The sequence below is a fragment of the Varanus komodoensis genome, unplaced genomic scaffold (assembly GCF_004798865.1).
Source record: "Varanus komodoensis strain SLA01 unplaced genomic scaffold, ASM479886v1 scaffold9, whole genome shotgun sequence".
Taxonomy (NCBI): Eukaryota; Metazoa; Chordata; class Lepidosauria; order Squamata; family Varanidae; genus Varanus; species Varanus komodoensis.
In genome coordinates, this window is record NW_025336598.1 from 6,431,048 (window position 1) to 6,455,412 (window position 24,365).

General features: G+C 39.0%; 1 protein-coding gene across 5 annotated transcripts in view; it reads right to left on the reverse strand.

The window, feature by feature from the left end:
* RGS12 (regulator of G protein signaling 12) overlaps positions 1–24,365 on the reverse strand; it is a 172,590-nt gene that overhangs the window by 16,752 nt on the left and 131,473 nt on the right. For 4 of the 5 annotated variants that reach the window (XM_044418484.1, XM_044418483.1, XM_044418485.1 and 1 more), the window contains one exon: positions 6,152–6,754. In XM_044418484.1, coding sequence (XP_044274419.1) covers positions 6,152–6,754 — 603 coding nt within the window. Of the gene's footprint in view, positions 1–6,151; positions 6,755–24,365 lie in introns of those variants that run through there. The other variant, XM_044418486.1, reaches the window with a different exon arrangement.

Here is a 24,365-nt window from a genome sequence, read left to right on the forward strand (position 1 = left end):
AGTGCCTTGAATACTGCCAGCAATTCCAAGAAGTTGATATGTTTGGTAGTCTTATGGACATTCTGGGTGCCTTGGTCTTGGAGCGGCACACAGTGAGCACCCCATCCAGTCAGGGAAGTGATGATATACAGTGTCACGGTCGGTTCTGGTGGTTGGAATGGTACCCTGCAAGTCAGATTCTACAGTCCACCAGGATAGGATTCAGAGTGCGGAGGCTGTAGTAGTCGGTATGGTCGATCGTGTTCTGGATGAAAATTGTGGTTGAATTGTAACTGTAGTGGCCTCATTCCCAGTCTCACATTTGGTACCACTGATACTGTGGAAACCATGCCACTGAGCACCTGTTGGATAGAGTGCGCTGGGACAGTCCGTTTTGTGGTGAAGCAGTTCATAGAATGTATCAGTCTCTGGAGTCGATTCGGTGGAAGGAAGGCTCAGGTGCGAAGTGAGTCCAGGTGTGCTCCGATGTAACTGATGACCTGGGAAGGAACAAGGCACAACTTCTCGTTATTGATGCATAAGCAGGTGGTTTCAATGGAGGTTAGTAAGTCCACTCTGGAGAAGGAAATGAGGAGCCAGTCACTTGGACACCCTGAAGTCTGAGGCACAAACCGGGACCATGCAATTAGTAAATACTCTCGGTGCAGTATTGATGCCAAAGGGAAGAATGTTGTACTCATAGACCTTGGTACTGATGGTGAACCACAGGACCTGTGATGGATGGATGGGTGGATGCTGATATGAAAATAAGTGTCTTTCAAGTCCAAGGATGCGAACCAATCCTCTTTCCTGAGCAATGAAAGTATATTCTGGAGTGTAGTCATTCTGAATTTCTCGGTTTTGATGTATTTATTAACTCCACATAAATCCAGAATGGGGCAAATGCTCCCGTCTTTCTTCAGTACCGTGAAGTACCTGGAGTAGAAACTGTGCACGCCTTCTGAATGACTAACTTTTCGAATCGCGTCCTTATGAAGCAGCTCAGTGACTTCTTCCAGAAGGGCTGGAGAGGCTGCTGTATAGCGGATCGGACCTGAAGGAGGCACAGTTTCAAACTCAATTTTATATCCATGCTCTATGATGGAGAGAACCCACTGATCAGATGTGAGGGACTCCCAGATGGGGAGTTGACTTTGAAGGTGATCCCCAAAAGGAAGAGGGAAAGGTGGGTTTGACGAAGGAGGAGAGGTTTGTGCATCCCGTTAATGTTGACACTTGATGTTGTCTGCACGTTTCCAGGGCTGCTGGTAGTGAGGCGCTCCGCTGTGACAGGGACGAGGCTGTTGCTGGCTAAAGGGCTGAAGTCTGGAGGGGTATCCTTGATGGCAGGGCTGGAAGGGTTGGTACTGGACAGGCTTATTCCAAGGCCAGTTACGTATGGGTTGGGTAGCAGTCCATCCCATTCTGCACACAGTAAGACAAACTTTATGGATGTTTTCTAATTTGTTGTCAGACTTATGAGTGGAAAATATCCATGCCATCAAAAGGCATATTCTTGATACGCTGCTTGGATTCTTGTGGGAGGTTTTCAGCTCTCAACCAGGTGTGGCGCCTGAGTGCCACCGCACCGACGAGTACCCTCGAGTCGCAATCAACATGATGCTTTGCCATAGTCATGGTGCTTAGAGAGCAGCATTTATTTACTGATTTATATCCTGCCTTTTTCCTACAAAGGGCTCAAGGCAGCTTACATCATTCTCCTCCTCCATCTTATCCCCACACCAACAACCCTGTGAGGTAGGTTGGGCTGAGAGTCTGTGACTGGTCCAAAGTCACCCAGTTGGCTCCATGGCTGAGCGGGAACTAGAACTCAGATCGTCTGATTCCCAGTCCCATGCTCTTAACCACTACACCACACTGCCTCCCTGATGAAGATGTAGGCCACTTCTCTCTGCTGGTCCAGAAGGAATGCAGCGAGGGATTCAATCTTCTGCCACAAAAAGTATTGGTAGTGGGCCACTGTGGCTTTGTAGTTGGAGATGCGAAGACCGAGTCCCATGGCGGTGCAGATCCGGCAGAACATCATGTCAATCTTCCTCCCCTCATGGTCAGTCGGTGCAGAGTGCTCTCTGGAGTGACAGTCCTGGGTGGATTCAGTAACGATGTAGTTTGGTTGAGGATGCTTTAGAAGGAAGGGACTGTCCTGCTCCCTGACTTTGTATATTAACTCAAGGCGCCAGGAGGTAGGGTGAGGATGGTTTGGGAGTTGCCAAGATTCTATCATCGCCTGTCGGGGTGTTGATATGAAAGGAATGGCTACTGGAACAGCGTCCTCCTTCTGGACCATATCGTATATGTTGTCCTGGTGAGGAACGATGTGCTGTTGTATGTCGATTTCGAGGAGGACATACAAGCTAGCAGTTCCAAGAAGTGGGCAATCCCGGGCCTTGAATTGATATAAAAGCATCAGGAGATGTCGAAGCCTGTTGAGACTCCTCCGAGTCTGAATCAGATTGATATGGAGGACTCAAGGGGGAAGAGCCATTGGGAGACATGTGCAGACGAGTGACAGCCACAGCAGATGTGAATGGAGCATCCCTAGATGTCAATGGAGGAGTAGAATGCTGGTGACACATTGATGGTGGTGGGTAGGAATAATTGTACGAGGGGGGATAGAAATCCCACAGATAGACGTGGTCCATCTGGCCAGGATCGAAATCCCCATAAGGTAAAGGCATCCAGCATCTAGAGGGCTGTTGGGTCGGAGCATGCAGTGGAAGGAATGAGGATGGATGATGTGATGTCCTAGGAGATGCCTCTGGCAATGACTGGCCACCTGGAATGGGAGTCGGCGATCTTGTGGTATGCTGATCAGGACCTGATGGAGGAGGTGATTCACGGATCTCCCTGTCAGATATAGAGGCTTGTGCCACTGGTTCCGGGCATTCTGGGCTGGAGTGAGGAGAAACTACGACGTGCAGGGGTGATGATGGTGGCTTCACCTGCATAACTGATTGGCAACCAGACAGTTCGGTCAGTACCAAGATGGGTGGCAGACTAGAAGGACTTGGATGAGGCACTCGAGGGTGTTTCTTGTGCTGGCGCTCCATCTTATTCTTTTTAGGGTGCTTTGGTTTTGTAGCCCCATCGGATCCGGTATGCTTCCGCTTCTCATGCTTTTTAGAAGGAGACTGAGTGGAGCGTTTGCCATCAGTATCGACGTTGTCCCCTTGGAGTGGATGAGAGGGAGTGCTCTTAGCAGAACCAAAAGTAGCAGATGAGGCAGCCACCCTGACCTACTTCATTGCAACGAGAGCTTGGTCCCACATCATTTTCTTCAATCTATTCTCTCAATTCTTTCTAGCCTGCCTTGTGAAGGACTGACAATGGCTGCACTTGTCCATTCTATGGCCCTCTCCGAGGCAAAGGAGGCAGATCAGTTGGAGACATTTTTGCTCCACTCTGGGTGCACTTATGGAAAGCTGCCCACTGTGCCATCGAGAAGAACAAGAGAGAAGGAGATAAAATCATAAAGTAAGGAGACGAATTTTGGGTTTTTTTTTGTGGGGGGAGATAGACTCTGGTGGGGAGGGGAAAGGGAAAAGTAATGACAAGGTTAGAGGGAAGCAAACAAGCTAGTGAGTGAAAAGGGTAGGTTATTGAGAGTAAAGCAGAAAGTGAAAGAGCAATCAGAGTGAAATGCTATTGAGGAAAAAAGGCAACGAGATAAAGAAAAGAGCCAGAGGCACAGTGAATGGCACACAGTGAATGGCAGTCACAAGCAGACTGGCGAAGGGGTGGGTACTCCACCCATTTATGCCAAGCCAGTTGGGGGGGATGTGGAGTTCCCGCCAAAACCATTAAAGCTGTAAAATCTTCCCGGCAACAGGCAACTTGCATTAAACGTAATGTACAAGTGCCCTGATAAGAGCTCAGATGCTTGCTCAGAAAAGCAACCTCTATTGAAATGAATGGGGAAGCTGTTTTAGGCAAGGGAGCACCATATTTATTTACTGTGTCTCCAAAATGCATTAAGTATTTTACAAAACTGAAGAATTAGATATTTTCCTCAACATAACATACTTTCAAATTCTCTCTCTCTCTCTCTCTCACTGTCCATATATATATATGAAGTTCAATTGCTAAGAGAAGGTTTTATTACTCTGCAAGAAACATACAAATACAAATATATGGAGTAACTACATTAAGACAGCTTCAGAATAAAAGCAGAAACCAGATATAGTAGAAGATACAGTTCAGAGGTTATATGGGTATGTATGACAAGCATTAATACAGGGCAGTTCAAAGATGCAAGTGCAAAGCTTCTACTATGAATTCTAATTTAAAATAAACTAACTTGTAAAGTTCCATTAAACACACACACACACACACACACACACACATACATACATACATATGCATGAATGTATGCACCCACACACACACACATTGTATGTATACGTACAAAATACACTTCACATTTTGATGAAAATGGTTACACAGTCATTTACATTTTAATTTCAATATATTTAATGGTAGCATCTATAGAACATTTAAAAAGACTTCTCCCCCACCCCATCCCAATGTTTCAAAGTAGGAAGATAGAAATGTTTGGCTATTGCTTGTTAGCATGTAACAATTAGACATGTGCAAATTATGAAATAAGTACAAATAAACTAGAAAATAAATAAACAATTCAATTTTGTGTACTTGGTATCATACAGTATAGTGTGGTGGTTAGAATGTTGGGCTGAGCCCATGAGATCTGGGTGCTAATTCCCATTTGGTTTGAAGCTTACAGGGTGACTTTGGGCCAGTCACTCACTCTTAGCCTAACCTACCTCACAAGGGCTGTTGTGAGGATAAAAAGGGGCTCACAAGAGGAAAAAAGATAGGATAATGCAATGTAGTAGGAGTAGTAATAATAGTGTCCTAGTGGAATAAGGGAAAATAATCCAGTCCTTGGGGCACCAGTGCAGAGGTGCAGAAGCAATCAAGTGCATAAGGAGTTCCAGGGAACCATGGAATGCAGATTTCTTTGGTCCCTCCCCACCCCATGTAACTGTCTTGTCAGATATATAGTAATGGCAGGAATTCTGTACCTTTTAGCAGAGAATCCAGCTCAACTGATCTATGTGCTCAGAGGAGCAAATCTTCATTGGGGGTGGAGTGGCATATTTGGTCCTCCAACTTGACAGCATGTGCTTTGTGGGGCTACACCCATGCTTTTCAGTAGCAAAAAAAGAATCAGGCGGTCTTTGTTCCAGACTTTGTTATGATACGTAATGAGGAAGTAATGACGAATCATGTGTGCAAGGATTTTGAAAGGGGTATCTTGGAGGTTTACTAGGAAAACTACACAACTGTATTTTCTTGATATAAAAAGGCAGTAAGGTTTATATAAGGCTTCTGCACCACAGACAGACAAACAACAGCTTGTTCTCAGTTTTATTTCTGTGCATGAAATCTGGACCTTAGGAAATGCTGATATATAGGCTTTGGCTTATGGAAGCTGGCCATATACTTACCACTGTCTGCAACATGGACAAATAGAAGCCAGAGAATCAAGGACTACAGAGGTCAGAGTGGGTGCTGTCCTCTCCAATACCATGGTCTAGACCAGTGGTTCCTAAACTGTTTTGGTCATGGAACCTTTCTGAAAACTATTTTTTCCATGGAACTTTAATTCTATCCTTGATTTTTATTAAATATTGTGAATCCACAACATTCTTTCTTCTTTAATCTGCTCCTATTGTCTGAGTGCTTTGCACATTGTAGTAGGTTTGAAAATAAAAAGAATAAAAAGATTTTAAATATAACAAATAAATGAAGAGATTATATGGCAATATCCCAAATGAATGCGTTTGATTATTCCCAACATTATGCAATCGGGTCCTAAGAACCAAATGATGTGATGCATTTCCTTGTTTGCTGCTTGGACGCCAACTGACAATCGAATAGTTGGGCTTGTGCAGTTTCATTTTAAAATCTGTTTTAAATTTGATTTTTGAGATTTTTCACCAAACCCCTGCGAGGCTTTTGTGGAACCCTAGAGTTCCATGGAACACAGTTTGGGAACTGCTGGTTTAGACATGTTCAAAACACAGGTTTCATTTACATTTTCTGCATGTTGACAGTTGATGCAATAAGAAATGAAACAATAGTGATGGGGAATCACTTCTTATGAAAGACAATTAAAATCTGGAAATACCTGATTTGAATTTCTCACAGGTAGTTTTTTCCTGATTATCTGTTAATAAAACAGGAGGTGAATGCTTGGCTTCTGCAAGAGTGCTTTTGTCTGAAGAAGGTGGCGTTGGTGGCAGTAACGTACTGTTAGGGCTGTTAATGTCTCCCTCAGCCACCAGGGTCAAGTCTGCAACATTTTCATCCTCAACAGTTTGTATATTTTCAACTTGCAGTTCTTTCGATTGCATTTTCCATATGGAGGCTTCCTGCAAAAGCAGAGCTGGAGACAGTGGAGCACTAAACGGAACACTGCAAGTCTTCTGGCTGATAAAAGTTGCTGGTAGTTTCTGTTTACTTCCTGAAAGATTAATTTGCATACTTGAGCTTTTACTACTATTTTTCATGAAGCCTACTTTGCCACTTAACTGTGTAAATTTGTCATTGACATCAGGATGTGTGATTCTCTTGGTGTAGCCTGGAGGTCCTTCAGGTGTAGAGCAAGGAGGTTCTGTCCCAGAGGAAGGCAAGTGAAGAAAATCAGGCAAAATCAGATCTTCTTTTCTCAGCAGCCCTCGTTGGTCATCAGCTCTGTTACTTTGTACTTTTGATATGAGTTCAAAAAATTCTATTGCAAGAAACCCAGAATACACCTGATTTAGTCAACATTGCAACATTCCATGTCCCCACCCAGTTATTTACTTTGTTTTTTGCTAACTGAATGTCTTTTACTTCCTCCAGTGCTTATCAGCAATTCCAAAACAAAGAACAGCAAGATTCCGAACATTTATCAGCATTCTGTACTGAAATTCCTCCATCTCAAATGATACATTATATAAATAAATTCTACAAAGGTAATACTAATCCTAAACTCCCAGTGCTTTAATATATGCAAATAGTACATATTTCTTGTTCTAATAATTCATGCCATAGTACTCTGAATTTGCATTTTTGTCCAATACAGATTTGCATGCAGGTGTGTGGTTATACACACATATATTAATTATTCCCTATCCCTATTCATTTTGCTACACCACATTGATGAAGGCTTTTAAAAACAAGACTTTACAATATTAACAATCAAGGATGCAGTTAAGGTTATGGACCAGCTTAAAATACATTTAACAGAATTTGGAAAAATAATGCGTTTACAAGTAAATTGGGACAAATCAGAGATGATGTTATTGAATTGTAATAAAGTGGAAAAGTATGAGATTAAAAGCAAGTTAGAAGTTAAGATATGTAATAGTATTAAGTATTTAGTAGTAAATATTACAAAAGTTTGCAATGTTTAAAAGAGAATAATTTTAATCAGTCAAAATATGAAGTGAAAGAGAAGATGAATGATTTTAAGAAGAATGGTCTATCATCGTTGGTACAATGGCAGCATTCAAAATGAAGATTAATTTCTTGCTTTTGATTTTAGTAATTAAGTTAACAGAGATTTGAATGGCAAAATATGATTAATAAATTTTGTAGTGAGGATAAAAAAGCAAGGATCAATAGAAAAAGATGGTATATGACCCAGAGAATGGGGGGGGGGGGTTAGGCATTCCCAATGTGGAATTTTATTTTATAGCTAATCAACTGAGGCATATACCAGATATTATAGCGCAACCTGATAATATGGGGTAAATTAGAGTATCAAGATGTAAAGGGATCCTTATTAAATATTTTTCTTCATCAAGAGAATAAGAATGTTATTAAAAAGATAGGAAACCCATTTTAAAGAATATTGTTAAAATTTGGAATAAATATAGAGAAATTTTTATCCCATCGATTTCACCATTATAACCAATTACAGAATTTGAAAGATTCCCAGTAAATCTGAGGAGTAATTTGAAGGACGTATTGAAGAGTAAACATGCTATTAGGTTGAAAGATTAGTTAAAGAAAATGAAGAGTAAAGAAATGATACAAGTAACACTGGAACAGGGTAAAATAAATTGGTGCTATATATTTCAATTAGATTACTGGACTAAGAATTGGTTGAAGAAAAATGGTAAATGCAGAGACTAAATTTGAAGATATAATTTATAGAAAGAAAAACAAGACAGTATGTGGATGAATGACACATAAAATTTATAATATATTACTAGAAAAAGACTTAAGGAATCTTAGAAAATAGATCTAAAAAGAAGTATTAGTGCTGAAGAATGGAATAATATGTAGGATAAGAGTATTTTAAAATTTGTGTCAATAAGAATTAAAGAGAATGTTTATAAACTGGTTTGGAAATGGTACAAAACTCCAGTTAAACTGAATTTATTTATAATTTATTTTATTTATTTGGGTATTTTTTACCCCATCCAATACTCTGCGGGTCTCTGGATGGCTTACAAGTCAAAATCCAATAAATACAAAATATTCCACAACTGAACATAAAACATAGTTACTTACATGAATTACATGAATGATGAATATTCAAAAGTGTGCTGGAGATTCAACCAAGAAATGGGTACATTATTTCCATATGTGGTGGACATGTGAATATATAAATGAGTTTTGGGAAAGGATCTTTAAAGAAATTGGTAAAATATTGAATTTAAATATTGAAGTTGACCCTGCATAAGCATTATTGTCATTATTTAGAAAACAGATGGGACAAAATACTAAAGAATTGATGATAAATTTATTAACAGCAGTAAGATTAATAATAGCAAGGAATTGGAAAACAAAAGGTGAGTATCATATAGCTGACTGGTATAAAGTCTAAAATATAGCAATTAATGCTAAGATAACTTGTGATATTAAAGGGAAAAATGTTTGACAAGTGAAAATATATTTGAAAATATTTGAAGACCTTTTATTGAATACATTTTAAAACATCCTGAGACACAAGTTGTTGGATGGGATATAAAAGCTTTAAATAAATAAATAAATATATAAAATAGGAAAGGGGTGTGAACCATCACAAGAGTCAATGCAGTTCTAGAAGGGAAGTGCGCCAACCTGAATGAATAAATGATCTTATACTAAAGTATAAGACCAGGAATTGTTGGTCCTGGTGGAGGTAGCACTAATGTTGATGTGCTGTTTGATTGTGTTGATCAGTGATGTTTAGTTACAATTGTTGTTATTGTGTTAATTGTATTGTTTTTCTTAGTTGAAAAGAAAACAGTGTAAATAGTAATAAAAATAAAAAAATAAAGCCAGGATTTTGAACTTCTTCAGGGTATTTTGTAGGTCAGGTTGAATTATCTTCCTTGGATCATAAAAAAAAAAAAAGGCATGATCCTTTTCACATTCCTCTTATGGGTTAGGGTTGATTCAGCAGCAGACAAAGGATAATTCCAATGGCGATGGGGGTGCAGAAACTCCTGAGGGCAGTAGCGTTAGTTGAAAACAAGTTAAGACTGGTGGAGGACCTTTCACAGACAACAGTAGTAACAAGCTAACTTTGATTCCTACTGTGCAGAAGAAGGCAATGGTAAACTACTTCTGAATATTTCTTAACTTGTAAACCCTATAATGGAACAATCCAAAAGAAAATGAAAGATAGTGCCAAAGAATAAGATTCCAGGGTTGGAAGGGAATCAACCAGCTACTGGGGAAGACCAAAGGACAAGTACGAATAGTGTTGTCACTAATGACACAACTAGATCAAAAGGAAGTCTAGTGACAGATGTACAGACATGAAAGGAAAGTCTGATGCTGCACATAAAATTGGAACATGTGAAGTATGAATCAAGGCAAACTGGAAACCATAAAGCAAGAAATGGAATGGTGAAACATAACAGTACTATGAATGAACAAACTAAAGTGTACTGGAATGGGACATTTGCAGTCAGACAAACACAAAGTGTTTTACTCTGGAAAAGGCAAACTCAGAAGAAACAGAGTGGCTCTAATACTGAGGCAATGTGTAACACATGCAGTAAAGGGCTATAATACAAAGTCCGACAAAACAGTATTAATCAGAATTCTCAGAAAACCTGTCAATTCAGTCAATGCTCCAACAACAGTTGCTGAAGAAGAGGAAATTGAAAACTTTTAATACAAAGTCCAAGAGGTTATGATTAACACACCTAAACAAGGCTGATAATGGAAAGTACAAGTATGAAACAAAGCAGAATCCAATGTAGTAGAAGAATTGGGCCTAGGGATCAGAAATGCGGCAGGAAAACAACACAAAGAATTCTGTGAAGCCAACAATTTGCTTATTGCAAGCATACAGTTCAAACAACTGATAGGACAACAGCACGTCAACAGGTGGGCAATATGGAAATCAATCTATTTAATTGTAAATAAAAGATGGTAAAAGTGTATTCTCACTGCCAAAACAAGACCAGAAGCAGATTATGGTAGTGACCATGCACTCTTATTATCAAAAATTGGAGTAAGCTGAAAATTATCACTAAAAGAAATACAGTGCGAAAATACATTTTAAGTAATTCTTACTGAGGAATTTGAAGTCCACATAAAGAACAGATTTGTATTACTAAACTCAATTGACTATGAACCAGAGGAACTATGGACTGAAAGGAGAAACATTATTAGTGAAGAATGCCAGGGGCAGAGCCAGCTTGGAATGGATTCCGGACGCTGAAATCTGCACTCCTCCTGATCATCGACAAAAACATGATTAAAATATACTCAAATTAAGATAAAGAAAAACTGGATAAATGTATAAAACTTAAGTCAATTCCTTTGTTTATCTCCTGGGAAGATTTGAAACACAGACGTGGACTAAGAGTTGTTTTTGTGATCTGAAACTGCTTGGCCTAGCACAGAGTAAGCCGTATTTCCGATCATCTACGGATTGAGAAACAGCGTTTATGTTATAAATACTCTGGCTGCTTATTAAAATAAGCTTAAAAACAGCTAGGGAAGTGGAGATAAAGAGAAGGTTACTTTTTTGAAGGATTTTTTTTTTTTTTTTTTTGGATAAGAAGTGACTCTTCTCTCTCCCCCGGGGCAGTTGGAAGGCCGAGAGAATGCCGATACTGAAAACAGTCAGATAGAGCTGTAAAGAATGCAGATTAAAGTTAATTAACATCCCAGGCCTAAGTTTTCTGCTAAGTTGTTTTATTATGAGAAAATAACGAGCAATTAAAAAAAAGCAAAAAAACCTAACAAACAAGTAAGTATGATAGACAAAACAAACTACGTAATGGAATTGCATCTGAATCTGAACTGCACAGGGAGGAGGAGGCTGGGAACTCCAAGGAAAGGAAGCGGTGGGAAGGAGCTGAGGTGCATGTACACCAATGTTAGGAGCATGGGTAATAAGCAGGAAGAGCTTGAAGCTCTCCTGGGAATAGAAGGGTATGACCTGGTGGGAATCACAGAAACTTGGTGGGATGAAAGGCAAGTCTGGAATGTGAACACAGAAGGGTATCACCTTTTAGAAAGGACAGGAAGGGAAAGAGGGGTGGGGGCATGGCTTTATACGTCAGGGAAGGGGTAGGATGCAGTGAGATAGAATGCAGCACAGATGGGGATTCAGTAGAGGCAGTCTGGGTGAAACTTAGGGGTTTTGAGAGGGAAAGGGACCTGACAGTGGGGGTATGTTATCGCCCTCCAGGTCAACTTGAGACCCTGGATGATGTCCTGACAGGCCAGATTCTAAGGATATCTCGGGGGAGAGACACAGTAATTATGGGAGATTTCAGTCTCCCGGATATTAGTTGGGAGACTCACTTGGCGGTGACAGCCAGGTCACGTCACGTCACTTCAGCTGTAGAGGGAGGGTTTTTCAAACAGAGGGTCCGAGAGGTGACGAGGGGGGGAAACATCCTTGACTTGGTCTTGACCAATAGGGAGGAGCTGATAGATGAAGTACAGATTAGGGGAGCTCTGGATGCGAGTGATCACTCCATCCTTTGCTTTGCGATCAGGGGACTGGGGACGTGCAGCAGGTCGAGCACTAGAAGCTGGGACTTCAAGAGGGCCAACTTTGGCCAACTGAAGGCCAGGCTGGGGAAAGTCTCCTGGGATAGGTTACTGAAAGATAAGCGAGTTGAGGAGGGGTGGATGGCACACAAAAGGGAGGTTTTGGAGGGACAAGCTTTGACAATACCTCTAGTTAGTAAGGTGGGGAGGCGGAAGAGAGCGCTGCTATGGATGTGAAAGTAGGTGGTTAGAGGGATTAGACAAAAGAGGAACCTCCGTAGGAAATGGGTACTGGGGCAAATAGACAAAAGGGTATACCGGGAGGAGGAGGCCCGTTGCAGAAGGATTCTTCGCAAGGCTAAGGCTGATTATGAGCTGAGACTTTCCAAGAATATCAAGAGCAACAAAAAGGGCTTCTTTCAGCATGTGAGTAGAAAGAGGAAGGGGAGAGAAGTGGTGGGACCACTAAATAAGGAGGAAGCAGATCCAGTGACTGATATGAGGGAACAAGCACAGATGCTAAATGACTATTTTGCCTCTGTGTTCTCCCCAAAGCAGGACAGGGGAGATCCGCATAGGAGATTAGATGAGGCTGGGGACATAGGGGCACAGATTAGAGTCACCCTCCTTGAAGTCAAGGGGCTCCTCAGGGCATTGGACATTACAAAGGTGCCAGGCCCTGACGGGTTACACACGAGAGTACTTAGAGAGTTGGCAGGTGTTCTCTCACGCCTGCTGGCCTCCATTTTTGAGACCTCATGGAGAACGGGTGAAGTCCAGAGGACTGGAGGGTGGCATCAGTGGTCCCAATTTTCAAAAAGGGCAGTAGAAGGGACATGGGGAATTATAGACTGGTTAGCCTTACATCCATTGTAGGAAAAACAATGGAAAGGCTCATAATAGAGAGAGATCTAGTGATGCTAGATAGGGAAGGGAGGCTGACAGCCACACAACACGGCTTTTGCAAAAACAGGTCCTGCCAGACAAACCTTGTAGAATTCTATGGTTTCGAGATGGCTAGATGGAGGGGATACAGTGGATGTGGTATACCTGGATTTCAGCAAGGCCTTTGACAAAGTGCCCCATGATATCCTGGTGGAGAAACTGAGGAGTTTTGGGATACACCAATGCATTGTCCGGTGGATTAGGGCATGGTTGACTGACCGAAAGCAGAAGGTAACCATTAGTGGGGAATCATCGGGATGGCAGCCAGTGACAAGCAGGGTCCCCCAGGGCTCTGTCCTGGGGCCGATCCTGTTTAATCTTTTCATTAGCGACACAGAAGGGGTGAACAGTCTGCTGATCAAATTCACAGACGACACTAAAACTGGAGCATGGCCACAACTGAGGAGCAGCTACTCCAGATCCAAAAGGATCTGGACAGACTATGGAAATGGGCAGGCATTCAATGTGGATAAATGCAAGGTCTTGCACTTGGGGCACAGGAATAGCTGTTATAAGTACAGGTTAGGGGACAAGTGGCTGGAGAGCAGCACGTGTGAAAGGAACCTTGGGGTGCTGGTTGACTGCAGGCTAAACATGAGTCAGCAGTGTGACACGGTGGTCAAGAGGGCAAACGCCACCCTTGGTTGCATAGCCAGAAGTGTGGCTTCTAGATCGAGAGAGGTATTACTGCCACTCTACACGACTCTGGTGTGCCCATAACTTTGGGCCCCTCATTACAGAAAGGATATAGCCAGGTTAGAGTCAGTGCAGCATAGGGCCACAAGTTTGGTGGCCGGTTTGCAGAGGATGCTGTATGAGGCGAGACTGAGGGAATTGGGTCTCTTCAGCCTGGAGAAGAGGACACTCAAAAGGGATATGTTGGCGACATACAGGTATTTGAGGGGATGTCACATGGAGATGGGTAGAGACCTGTTCTCCCCTGCAGAGGAAGGCAAGACGCGCTCCAATGGAGCAAAGCTCAGGGAGTCAAAGTTCCATTTGAATGCCAGGAAGCACTTCCTGACAGTCAGGATTCCAAGGGTGTGGAATGGGCTTCCACGAGAAGTCGTTGAGGCCCCATCGGTGTGGGTGTTCAAGGATAGGCTGGATGTCCACATGGTGGGCATGTCATGAGCGGAGCCGGCTGGTGCCAGAGGTCAGACTAGATGGCCCGGGAGGCCCCTTCTGACTCGCTCTGTTTCTATGTTTCTATGCATCTGAATTTGAGCTCCCTCTGCTGGCTAATTGTTAAATTGCAGCTGCTAATTCATTTATTGATTCAGAGTGTAATTCAGTGGTGGACTGCAAATAAGATCATTAAATCCAAGAGCTCTCTCTCCACTTAGTTGAAAGTAATAGTTGTAGACTGTATGTCCAAGCGCAGTAAAAGTGCAGAAAACGTGAGATCTCAATCTCGAGAACTGAAGACTGTTTGGCAAAGATACAGGGCAAAACAAGATTCTTCTCACAAACCTCATCCATCAGATTTATTATTAAAAAGAGTAGAGATGGGTGAAAAAAAGAAAACATCGCTGGAAAAATCACAGGAGAAAGCAACGACTTCATCAATACAATTGGATAATTCTGTTATACTTCTACAAGAAATAAGAGAAATAAAGACAAAATGGATGCAGGATTTGATGGTATGAAAGAAGAGATGAGTGATCTGAAGAAGCTGGATATTAAAATAGATAATATGGATGGAAGAATAAAAAAATTAACTAAACGAAATCAAGAGAATCTCCAAATAATTACAGAAGTAAAAGCTCAGGTGAGAGAACAGGATAAAGAGTTTAAAAAACAGATGATTATGATAGACCAGGTCTCTGAAAGTGTGATTGAGATCCGAGATATATAACGAAGATCAAATATATGCCTTAAAGGATATCCAAAGGATGCAAAAGAAAATGAAGATAAACTGATCCAATCAATATTGGATTGGGCTAAAACTATTCTTCCAGATGTTTCCTTTACAAGATATGATATCAATGCAATACACAGAGTTGGCCCAAGAAGACCAGGAAGAAAAATACCGAGACACTGTGGTTAGATTTTGGTCATATGCAAAAAAAGAACAACTGATGCAGAAATTATGGGATATGACATCAATTATGCTGGAAGGTCATCAGATTCAAGTTTTTACTGATCTATGTAATGAGAATTTGCAGTGGAGAAGAGATATGTCTCAAGTCTGTCAAATATTCCAAATGAATTCCATAAAATATAGTTGGGGTTCCCAATTTTTATGAGGTTTGTATATAATGGAAAATATTATAGTGTGGATACAAACAAAGAAGCACTCGAATTACTGAAGATGCTCATAAATATACTGAGGAATACGTAGCACAAATGCAAAAGTTAAAGGATGCATTAAAGGATTTTCAAGAAGGAAGACAGAGAAGGAGAGAAGAGGTAGTGAGAAGGAGAAGTTGAGCATAGCAGCAAGAGGCTCATCCTCTCCATAGAGGCAGGAAGAAGAGGAGATTCAGAAGAAGAGATTTAGAAGAAGGATGAAAAGATAAGATTTATATGTAATATAGAATATATTGTATTTGTTAGTGTTTAAATTATTACTGAAATATAAGAGAATTTTGAGTATAGAATAAATGGGTGTAGATGATTGGGGAGGGTGGAATGGATGTTTGGGGTCTACAAAGGGAAGGCTCCTCTTCCCGCCCCCGGAAGCCCAAAGTGGCGGGGAGGAGAGAATCTCCTGAAGATGGGCAAGGGGGCCTCCATACACAGTTGTGGTGGGGACTATGGAGGGGGTAGGATTAAATTGATTTGAGTGGTTCTTATTGTCTTATTGGACTGTTTATTTTATCACATTTGGAGACCAAAAAGAACATTTAATGTATCAAAAGAATGCGAAAAACACTGAAGATTGTGTCTTAGAATGTAAATGGCTTGGGAGAAAAACATAAAATGCGCCAGAAATGAAACATCTTTATATAAAGAAAAAGCAGATATTATATTTTTACAAGAAACGCATCAAAAGAACGATGGGGTAAATGAAGTAATACTATACTGGGCAGAAATCATATGGTAGTTCAAAAGCTAGAGGCGTTGCAATTATTCTTGCCAAAAGATGTGAATTTAAAATAAAAGCTATAAAAAAAGGACAATTTGGGGAGATTTCTAATAATACAAAGTCTAATGTATTCACAAGCGGTGACGTTAGCTAATATATATGCACCTAATATAAATCAAAGGGAGTTCTACGACAAGGTATATAAAGAAATAGAAGAATTCAAAAAAGGATATGTGATAATGGCAGGTGATTAAATATGGTTATGGATAAAGAAAAAGCTAAATCTAACTCATCAAAGTCAGATATAAAATATAAGAATACAGATTTTAGTAGATTTATTAAGGAAAACAGATTTAAAGATGTTTGGAGAGAATTAAATGGAGAACAGAAAGGTTATACATTTTATTCAATTAGACATAAAAATTTCACAAGAATAGACTATATATTTGTAACATCAGAAATATTGTCCAAGATAGTTAAGGTGGATATAAAAGTAAGTGAAAAATCAGACCATGCAATAATAATGATGGAAATGGAAATAAAATGTGATTATAGCCAGGCAAATAGATGAAGAATAGATTTAAGAATTTTTAAAAATGAAAAGATTTTAGAAAAATGGAAAAAGAATTAAAAGTATGGGGAATAAATGAAAAAGGAGGTAGTAATACAAGTGTAATATGGAATACAATGAAAGCAGTGGTAAGTGGGCTAGGAATAAAATATTCATATAATTTAAAAAAACAAAAAGAGCAACATATAATAAGACTAGAAGAAGAAATTAAAGAATTAGAGAAAGAATATATTAAAAGTAGAGAAAACAAAATTATGTTAGAATTAACAGCAAAAAGAAAAGAAATACAAAATATTGAATTAGAACAAGTTCAAAGAAATCTAATTTATGAAACTAGTAATAAAAATTCCAAAATGCTGGCCAGAGCCAAACAAGTCAAAAAAGCAAAAAATTTAATTGGAGTAATAAAGGGAAAAGATGTAGTAAGATGAAAGAAAAACTTAATTTTCCAAAGGTTTTTGACAAATTATATAAGGAAAATGAAACAGATTTGAAAGAAAGCCAAAAATATATAGAAAAGAATTTAAAGTGTAAAATTCAAGAAGAGGATAAAGAAATTACGGAAACTCAAATAGAATAAGAGATATTGTATTATCTCTAAGTAAATTAAAAATAGGTAAACCACCAGGATCTGATAGATTGGGTGCTGAATATTATAAAATTTTTTAAAAATTATTAGTCCCCAAAATTAAAATGTTTAATAATTTCAAGCACTTGGAGACAATCTATGATAGTATTGATAGCAAAACCTAATAAAGGTCTTACAAACCCTGGATCTTATAGACCGGTATCTCTCATTAATCAAGATGCCAAGATCTTTACAGCAATATTGATAAATATATTGAATAAATTTATAGATAAATATATAAGGAATGATCAATGTGGGTTTATAAGAGGTCAACAAATGGCAGATGTGGTAAGGAGAGTATTAAATATTAACTATTATATTGAGAAGCAAAATATAAAGACAAGTATACTAGCATTAGATATATGTAAAGCCTTTGACTGTGTGGAATGGCCAACACAGAAGATTTTAATAGAGAAGATGGGATTTGGAGTAAAGTTTAAGAAAGTAATAAATCAACTATATTCAGAAATACAGCAAAAATATTTGTAAATGATGGTATTACAGAAACAATAATCCTAAACGAAGGGATGAGACATGGTTGTCCTTTATTCCTAATATTATTTGCTTTAATGATGGAAATATTTGCAAATGGAAATTAGGAATGATACACAGATAGAAGGAATTGGAGTATGTCAGAAAATTAAAATTAATTTGTTTGCAGATGACACATTGCTAACATTTCAAGACCCAATAAATACTATAAAGGCAAAGGTTTCCCCTTGACATTAAGTCCAGTCATGCCTGACTCTAGGGGGTGGTGCTCATCTCCGTTTCCTAGCCGAGGGAGCCAGCGTTTGTCCACAGACTGTCTCCATGGTCATGTGGTTGGCATGACTAAACACCGAAGTGTATGGAACGCTGTTACCTGCCCACTGAAGTGGTACCTTTTAGCTACTTGCATCTGCATGCTTTTGAACTGCAAGGTTGGCAGGAGTTGGGACAGAGCAACGGGAACTCACCCCATTGTGCAGATTCGAACCGGCAACCTTTCGATTAACCAGCCCAGCAGCACAGAGGTTTAAACCACTGTGCCACCTGCAATCCCCAATAAATACTATAGAGAGAATATATTTACATTTAAAGTAATTTGGGAAATACAGTGAATTGCAAGTTAATTGGGAAAAATCCAAAGTGATGTGAATAATTGGCTATATTAAAAGAAAAATATAAATTAAAAATAGTAGACAATATTAGATACTTAGGAATCGATATACCAAAAATAGTCAAGAATTAAAGAAGAAAAATTATGAAAAGTTAAAGAAGGACATAAAAGATAAAATAGGAAAATATGAAAAGGTAAAATTATCATGGTTTAGAACAATAGCAGTAACAAAAATGAAAATTCTGCCAAAGTTTAATTTTTTGTTTTGGATGATCCCAATCAGGTTTTATGATCATGAATTAAAGGAAATGCAGAAATTATTGGAGGTTTATTGTAATGGAGGAAAGAGAGCAAGAATAAATAAAGTACTATGGTATAAATCAGAAAAAAAGGAGGGCTGGGCATTCCAGATGTTAAAAAGTATTGGGTTGCAAACCAATTAAAGATAGTTCCAGATATTATAGCCCAAAATAAAGAATTAATATGGAGTGATATCGAATTAAAAGCATTAAGGGAAATAGGTGATCATTTAGAGACATATTGATTTAAAAAGGATATTAAAAAGATTATTAAGAGAATTCAAAATCCCTTTTTAAAAATATGATGGATGTATGGGAAAAATGGAGGCAAGAGTTGATCCTGGGAATTTCTCCGTTAACACCAGTGGTCGAAATGGAGAAATTCCCAAAAATAGAATTACAGGATTCGAAAACTAAGTTAAAAAATAACCTTACATATAGATGGGGAGACTGGAAAAATAAGATAAAATATATCATAATTAAGGAGAATATTGCCAAAGGTTAAATCAAATTGGTTAAATCTAATTCAATTAGAAAAATGGATAAAGATGGAGGATAAATTTAAAGAGGAAGAAAGGCAATTAACAAAATTTGAAACAATCATTAAAGAATGTGAGACTGAGGAAGAATATACAAGTAAAGGAAGAATTGCCAAAATTATAGGATATTAATGGAGCTAGGGGATCAGACGAAAAATTTAAAATCTATTTGGGAAATGGATGTAGGTGAAATAAAAGACAAGGACTGGAAGAATATTTGAAATAGAAGAGTATACGTCAGTTAGAATTAAAGAGCATGGATACAAGGTGTATGGAGATGGTATTTAACACCAGTTAAGTTAAATCAAATTGATGACAAATATTCTAATATATGTAGGAGATGTGATCAAGAGATCGGAACTTATAAACATATGTGGTGGAATTGTGAAAACATACAAAAGATTTGGATTATAGTATTTAAGGAAATTGGAGAAATTTTAGATATAGTCTTAGAAATGCCACCAAGAAAGGTGTTATTACTGTTGATAGAAAAACAAGATATAAATGAAGCTAAGAAAGAATTGATTGTAAGTATGATAATGGCAGTTAGGCTAGTGATAGTTAAATATTGGAAACAGAATTGGGTTTTGCAAAGGCATGAATGGGATAATGAAATATGGAACATGGTAATTAATGATAAACTGATGACAGAAATAAAATTTAAAATAGGGTTAATGAAAGCAAATAAATACAATGAAATCTGGGAAGATGTTGTAAAAGCAGTACTGATAGAAGGCAAAAGCTGTAAACCCAGTCAAGATTATTATATGAACTTCTGGAGGGGATATGGAAATAATTGAAGTATATTATATATTATTAATTGTTATAGTATGTGAATGGTGGTAGCATTGGTCTCTGGGGTGGTGGGGGCACTTTATTATTTACTTTTTTATTACTGTGTTTTTGTTATGCTATATTGTTATTGTGATGTATTGTATTATTTTTTTTGTCTTAAAAAAAATAAAAAATGGGCGGGGGGGGGGGGAAGAACGCCAAAAGGCAATTGCTATAACAAAAAGAAATTAAAGAAACACAATTCCTCAAGTTAGGAAAGAAGCAAAAGCAAAAGGTAAAGAAATAGGGTCAAAATCCCAAATACAATTTTTCAGCAACAAAAGAGGAGAAACAAGAGATCATCTCCAGAAGATCCAAGAAATCAAAGAGAAATGCATGTGGTAGGCATGTCGTGAGCAGAGCCAGGGGTCAGACTTGATGGCCTGGAAGACCCTTTCTGACTTGCTCTGTTTCTATGTTCTATGTTTCTAAAGAGAAATTGAAATTTAGATTAGGAAACCTGAAAGACAACAGGGGAATCTTTTGAAGAGGAATGCTCTGAAAAAGAATCCCTAATATTAGAAAGTGAAGTGAAAGCTGCTCTGAAAGCACTTGGAAGAAAAACAACACCAGGAGTAGATAGACTATCAAAAGAACTATGCAACAGATCTATGCAATAGACACTTCAAGCAGGTTTAATGGGTCAGCAATTTTAATCCACAAACAACTTTTTTTCAGTTCAACAAACCATAATTGGTTCTGATAATCAGTTTTTGATTTTGGTTGAAAAACACAAGAAGAAAGTAGAAGCTCTGATTAATCTGTATGGGCCTAATAATGACTCTCAGCCATGTTTCATGGATGTTTTAGTCAACTGTATGTAATTTACTGATGTATATTTCACCCATTTTCATACCTTCCTCTGATCCTAATCCAGTTATTCTTATGCTACATTCTGCTTACAAATTGAACAGATAAGGAGATAAAATGCACCTTGTCTATAGGAAAACATTCTGTTTCTGCATATTCTAAAAGTCAGGTCCAACCCCCAGCTCAATGCAAAACTCAGGTCTCCCATCCGAATTTTAACCAGCTGTGACCCTGCTTAGCTTCCAAGATTAAGCAGGATAAGGCACTTAAGACTATACAACAAAGAAAGTGAAATTGTGAAAGATATGCCCAATCATCAATTCAAATGTGGATTGCAGCCAAGAAAGGAGAAGATTGATATTTGAAAGGACAGCAATGAAGACACTAGGAAAGATAATCAAGGCCAAGACCATCTACACAATTATATTCTCAATCACCATATATGGGTGTGAAAACAGCACTATATTGCAGTGTGAAAGCAGGACTGTGAAGAAAACTGACAGGAAGAAAACTGATGTGTTCAAACCATGTTCCTGGAGGAGAGTTTTGAGAATACCCTGAACTTACAGACAAACAAAAGCATGCTAGATTAAATCAAGCCAGAAATTTCCCTAGAAGCAAAAATGACAAAGCTGAAGTCGTTATACTCTGGGCACACCAAGAGAAAGCAAAACTCCCTGGAGAAGACAATCATGCTAGGAAAAGTCAAATGCAGAAGAAGAAAAGGAAGAACAAGTATGAGATGGATTAACTCCATAAAGGAAACCAGAGCATTTTGAACATTTTAGATGACTTTCCCACACCTCAACACTGAGATCAGAATCACAAGCTTCACAACAACAAACCTTTGTAGACAAGCACAAAACATTTACCAAAGCATAAAAACAAGCATCTACTACACATATGTCATATGTCAAATATACATCGGCTACTGGATTGCACCAAAGAATTTCAGAAGATAATTAATCTATGCTTTATAGACTATGACTGTGTTGATTATGGTCCTGAAAGGAATGGCTGTGCCTCAGCACTTGATTATCCTGATGCATAACCTTTGTAATATGGCCAAAAAGCTATTGTTAGGGCAGAATATGAAAAAACAGAATGATTTCCTATAAGCAAAGATGTTAGGCAAAGGTGTATTTTATCACCCTATCTGATGGCAGAGAATGAGGTGGCTAAGATGGAGTCACTGAAGCAGTTGGCATGAGCTTAAGTGGACTCCGGGGGGATGGTGGAGGACAGGAAGGCCTGGAGGAATGTTGTCCATGGGGTTGCGATGGGTCGGACATGACTTCGCGACTAGCAACAAAATCTGTTCCATCTGGACACAGAGCATATATCATAAGGAGAGCTGGATTAGGATCAGAGGAAGGAGTGAAAATGGATACAATATACATAATTCAAGATACGCATAAGCTACAATATTACTAGCAGAAACCAACAATGAATAAAAAACAATCCTATTGAAAGTGGAAGAAAAAAGTTCAAAAACTGGACTGCTGTTTATTATGAAGATGACAAAAAACATGTCTGTGGAAGAATTATACAACATTAATGTCAAAAAGGAAGAAATTGAAATTGTGAAACTTTTTGCCTATCTTGGCTCAGTCATCAATCCAAATTCTGCAGCCAAGAAATTAGAAGACTGAGACTTGGAAAGGCTGAGATAAAAGAACTAAAAATGATCATTGAGCATAAGGACATTTCACTGGAGACCAAGGCCAAGACCATCAACACTATTATTTTTCCAACTACTATGTATGGGTGTGAATGCTGGACCCTGAAGAAAGCTAAAAATGGATACATTCAAAATATGGTACTGGAGAAAAAGTTTGTGAATACTCTTGTCTGACAGAGTATGAACAAGTGGGTACTAGTTCAAAACAAGCCAGAACTTTCCTTAGAAACAAAAAGATAAAACTGAGGTTATCATATCATATCAAGTTTTACAAGGAAGTAAAACTTCCTGGAGAAGACAATCATGCTAGGGAAAATCAAAGGCAAATGAAAAAGAGGAGGAAGACAAAATATGAGATGGATTCATTCCATAAAGGAAGTCACAGTCCTGAGCTTGCGAAAGCTGAGCAGGATTGCTAAGGACTTTTTGAAGGGCATTCATTCACAGGGTCAATGTAAGTCGGACATGACTTGATGACACATAACAATAACAGACTACATATCTGGGCCCTGCACCAGCCACCACCATGAGGCAGCAAATGCCACAGTCCAGAGGTACTGGAGGATCGAGTAGGGCTGACACTGGTTCTGACATTTCTTTCTCTCTCAAAGTGCTAAGTATCCCCTCTGGCCAGTATTGCTGACCCACGTAAAACAGTTTAAAAGCAGAACATGAGAACATTTTATGAAAACTAACAAGCACATTGCCTGATAAGTTCATGAGGATGAAAATCAAAGTTGTGTGGAGGACAACAATCACTAAAACTTGGTGTGGACCCTCCCCATATATTACACATGTACTTTATAATTTACTGAGCTATTGTCAGGATCAAAACCTAAGTAGCCCTGTAAGTGCCTGCAGAACCAGGAACATCTTTGCAGATGCTTACAGGTAACAGCTAAGGAATGATTATGCAGTGTAACTGGAGGTTCTGGAGACCAGCATAAAAGGTTGCAATGCAGCGCTGCTGTTTGCTATAGCAATATGTGTAGTCTTGGTGACTCTTTTATGTTCTTGTGTCCTGTCCCTGCTTCCCAGATACATGCACCCATCCTCCCTGACCTCACTTTACTCTGGAATGTGACTGTCTTTCTGAAACTGGACTTTTGGACTGTGCTCTTGGATTGTGTTATCTTGGGCTCTGTTTGCATGGATCTATTATCTCACTGGTTTTTGACTCAGGAACTTTAAACAAATGTGCTCTTGTATCTGGCACTCTGAACCTGCTGCAGGACTAACCTACACCTGTGCCCTGGTCCTGGCATCTTGACCATAGGTGCTTGCTGTCCATGCTGGGGACATTACACTTTGCTGTGGCAAAAAGCAATGCAGTCTTTGATGTGCCCCCCAAGCCCTCTAGCTGCAAAGCGTAATTGTTCCTTAGCTGTTTCCTGCAAAGGTACTCCTGGTTCTGCAGGCACCAGCAGGGTCACTCAGCTTTGATCCTGATAGTTATTCAACCACGAGTAATTAATTCACATCTGTGTGGGTGGCTACCATCACCTAAATTTAGGTGTGAAAATTAATATGAAGATCATTTATGCAAGTTATTCTGCACTGGGTCCAAGAAAGATACATTTTGCCTTCCCACTTCTAGCAGCTAGTTGAAATTAAGTCTGAATGAACTGGTATGGTTGGGAGTGGGAAAGTAGAAGTGTGCAACAAGCAGGAGGGGTGGCTTCAACTTTATAAGCAGCTAAGGATATTGAGGAAAGGAAGAAAGAAGAGGATTTACAAGGCTGAGAGAGAGATTGGGAGGGAGCACTAACATTTTTGGAAAAAGCAGACTCTGGGAAAGAATCAGTTGCTTTGGAGGAAGGAGGGACAGACAGTCTTGGGTTTCGGAAAAGACAGTTGAACTAGTTCTATCCCCTGACATAAGTGAGAATGCTTTGGTTTGGGAGTATCTTGTGAGGGTTCTCAGGCAGTCATAGGATTAACTAATATACTAGTTACAGGTCTCT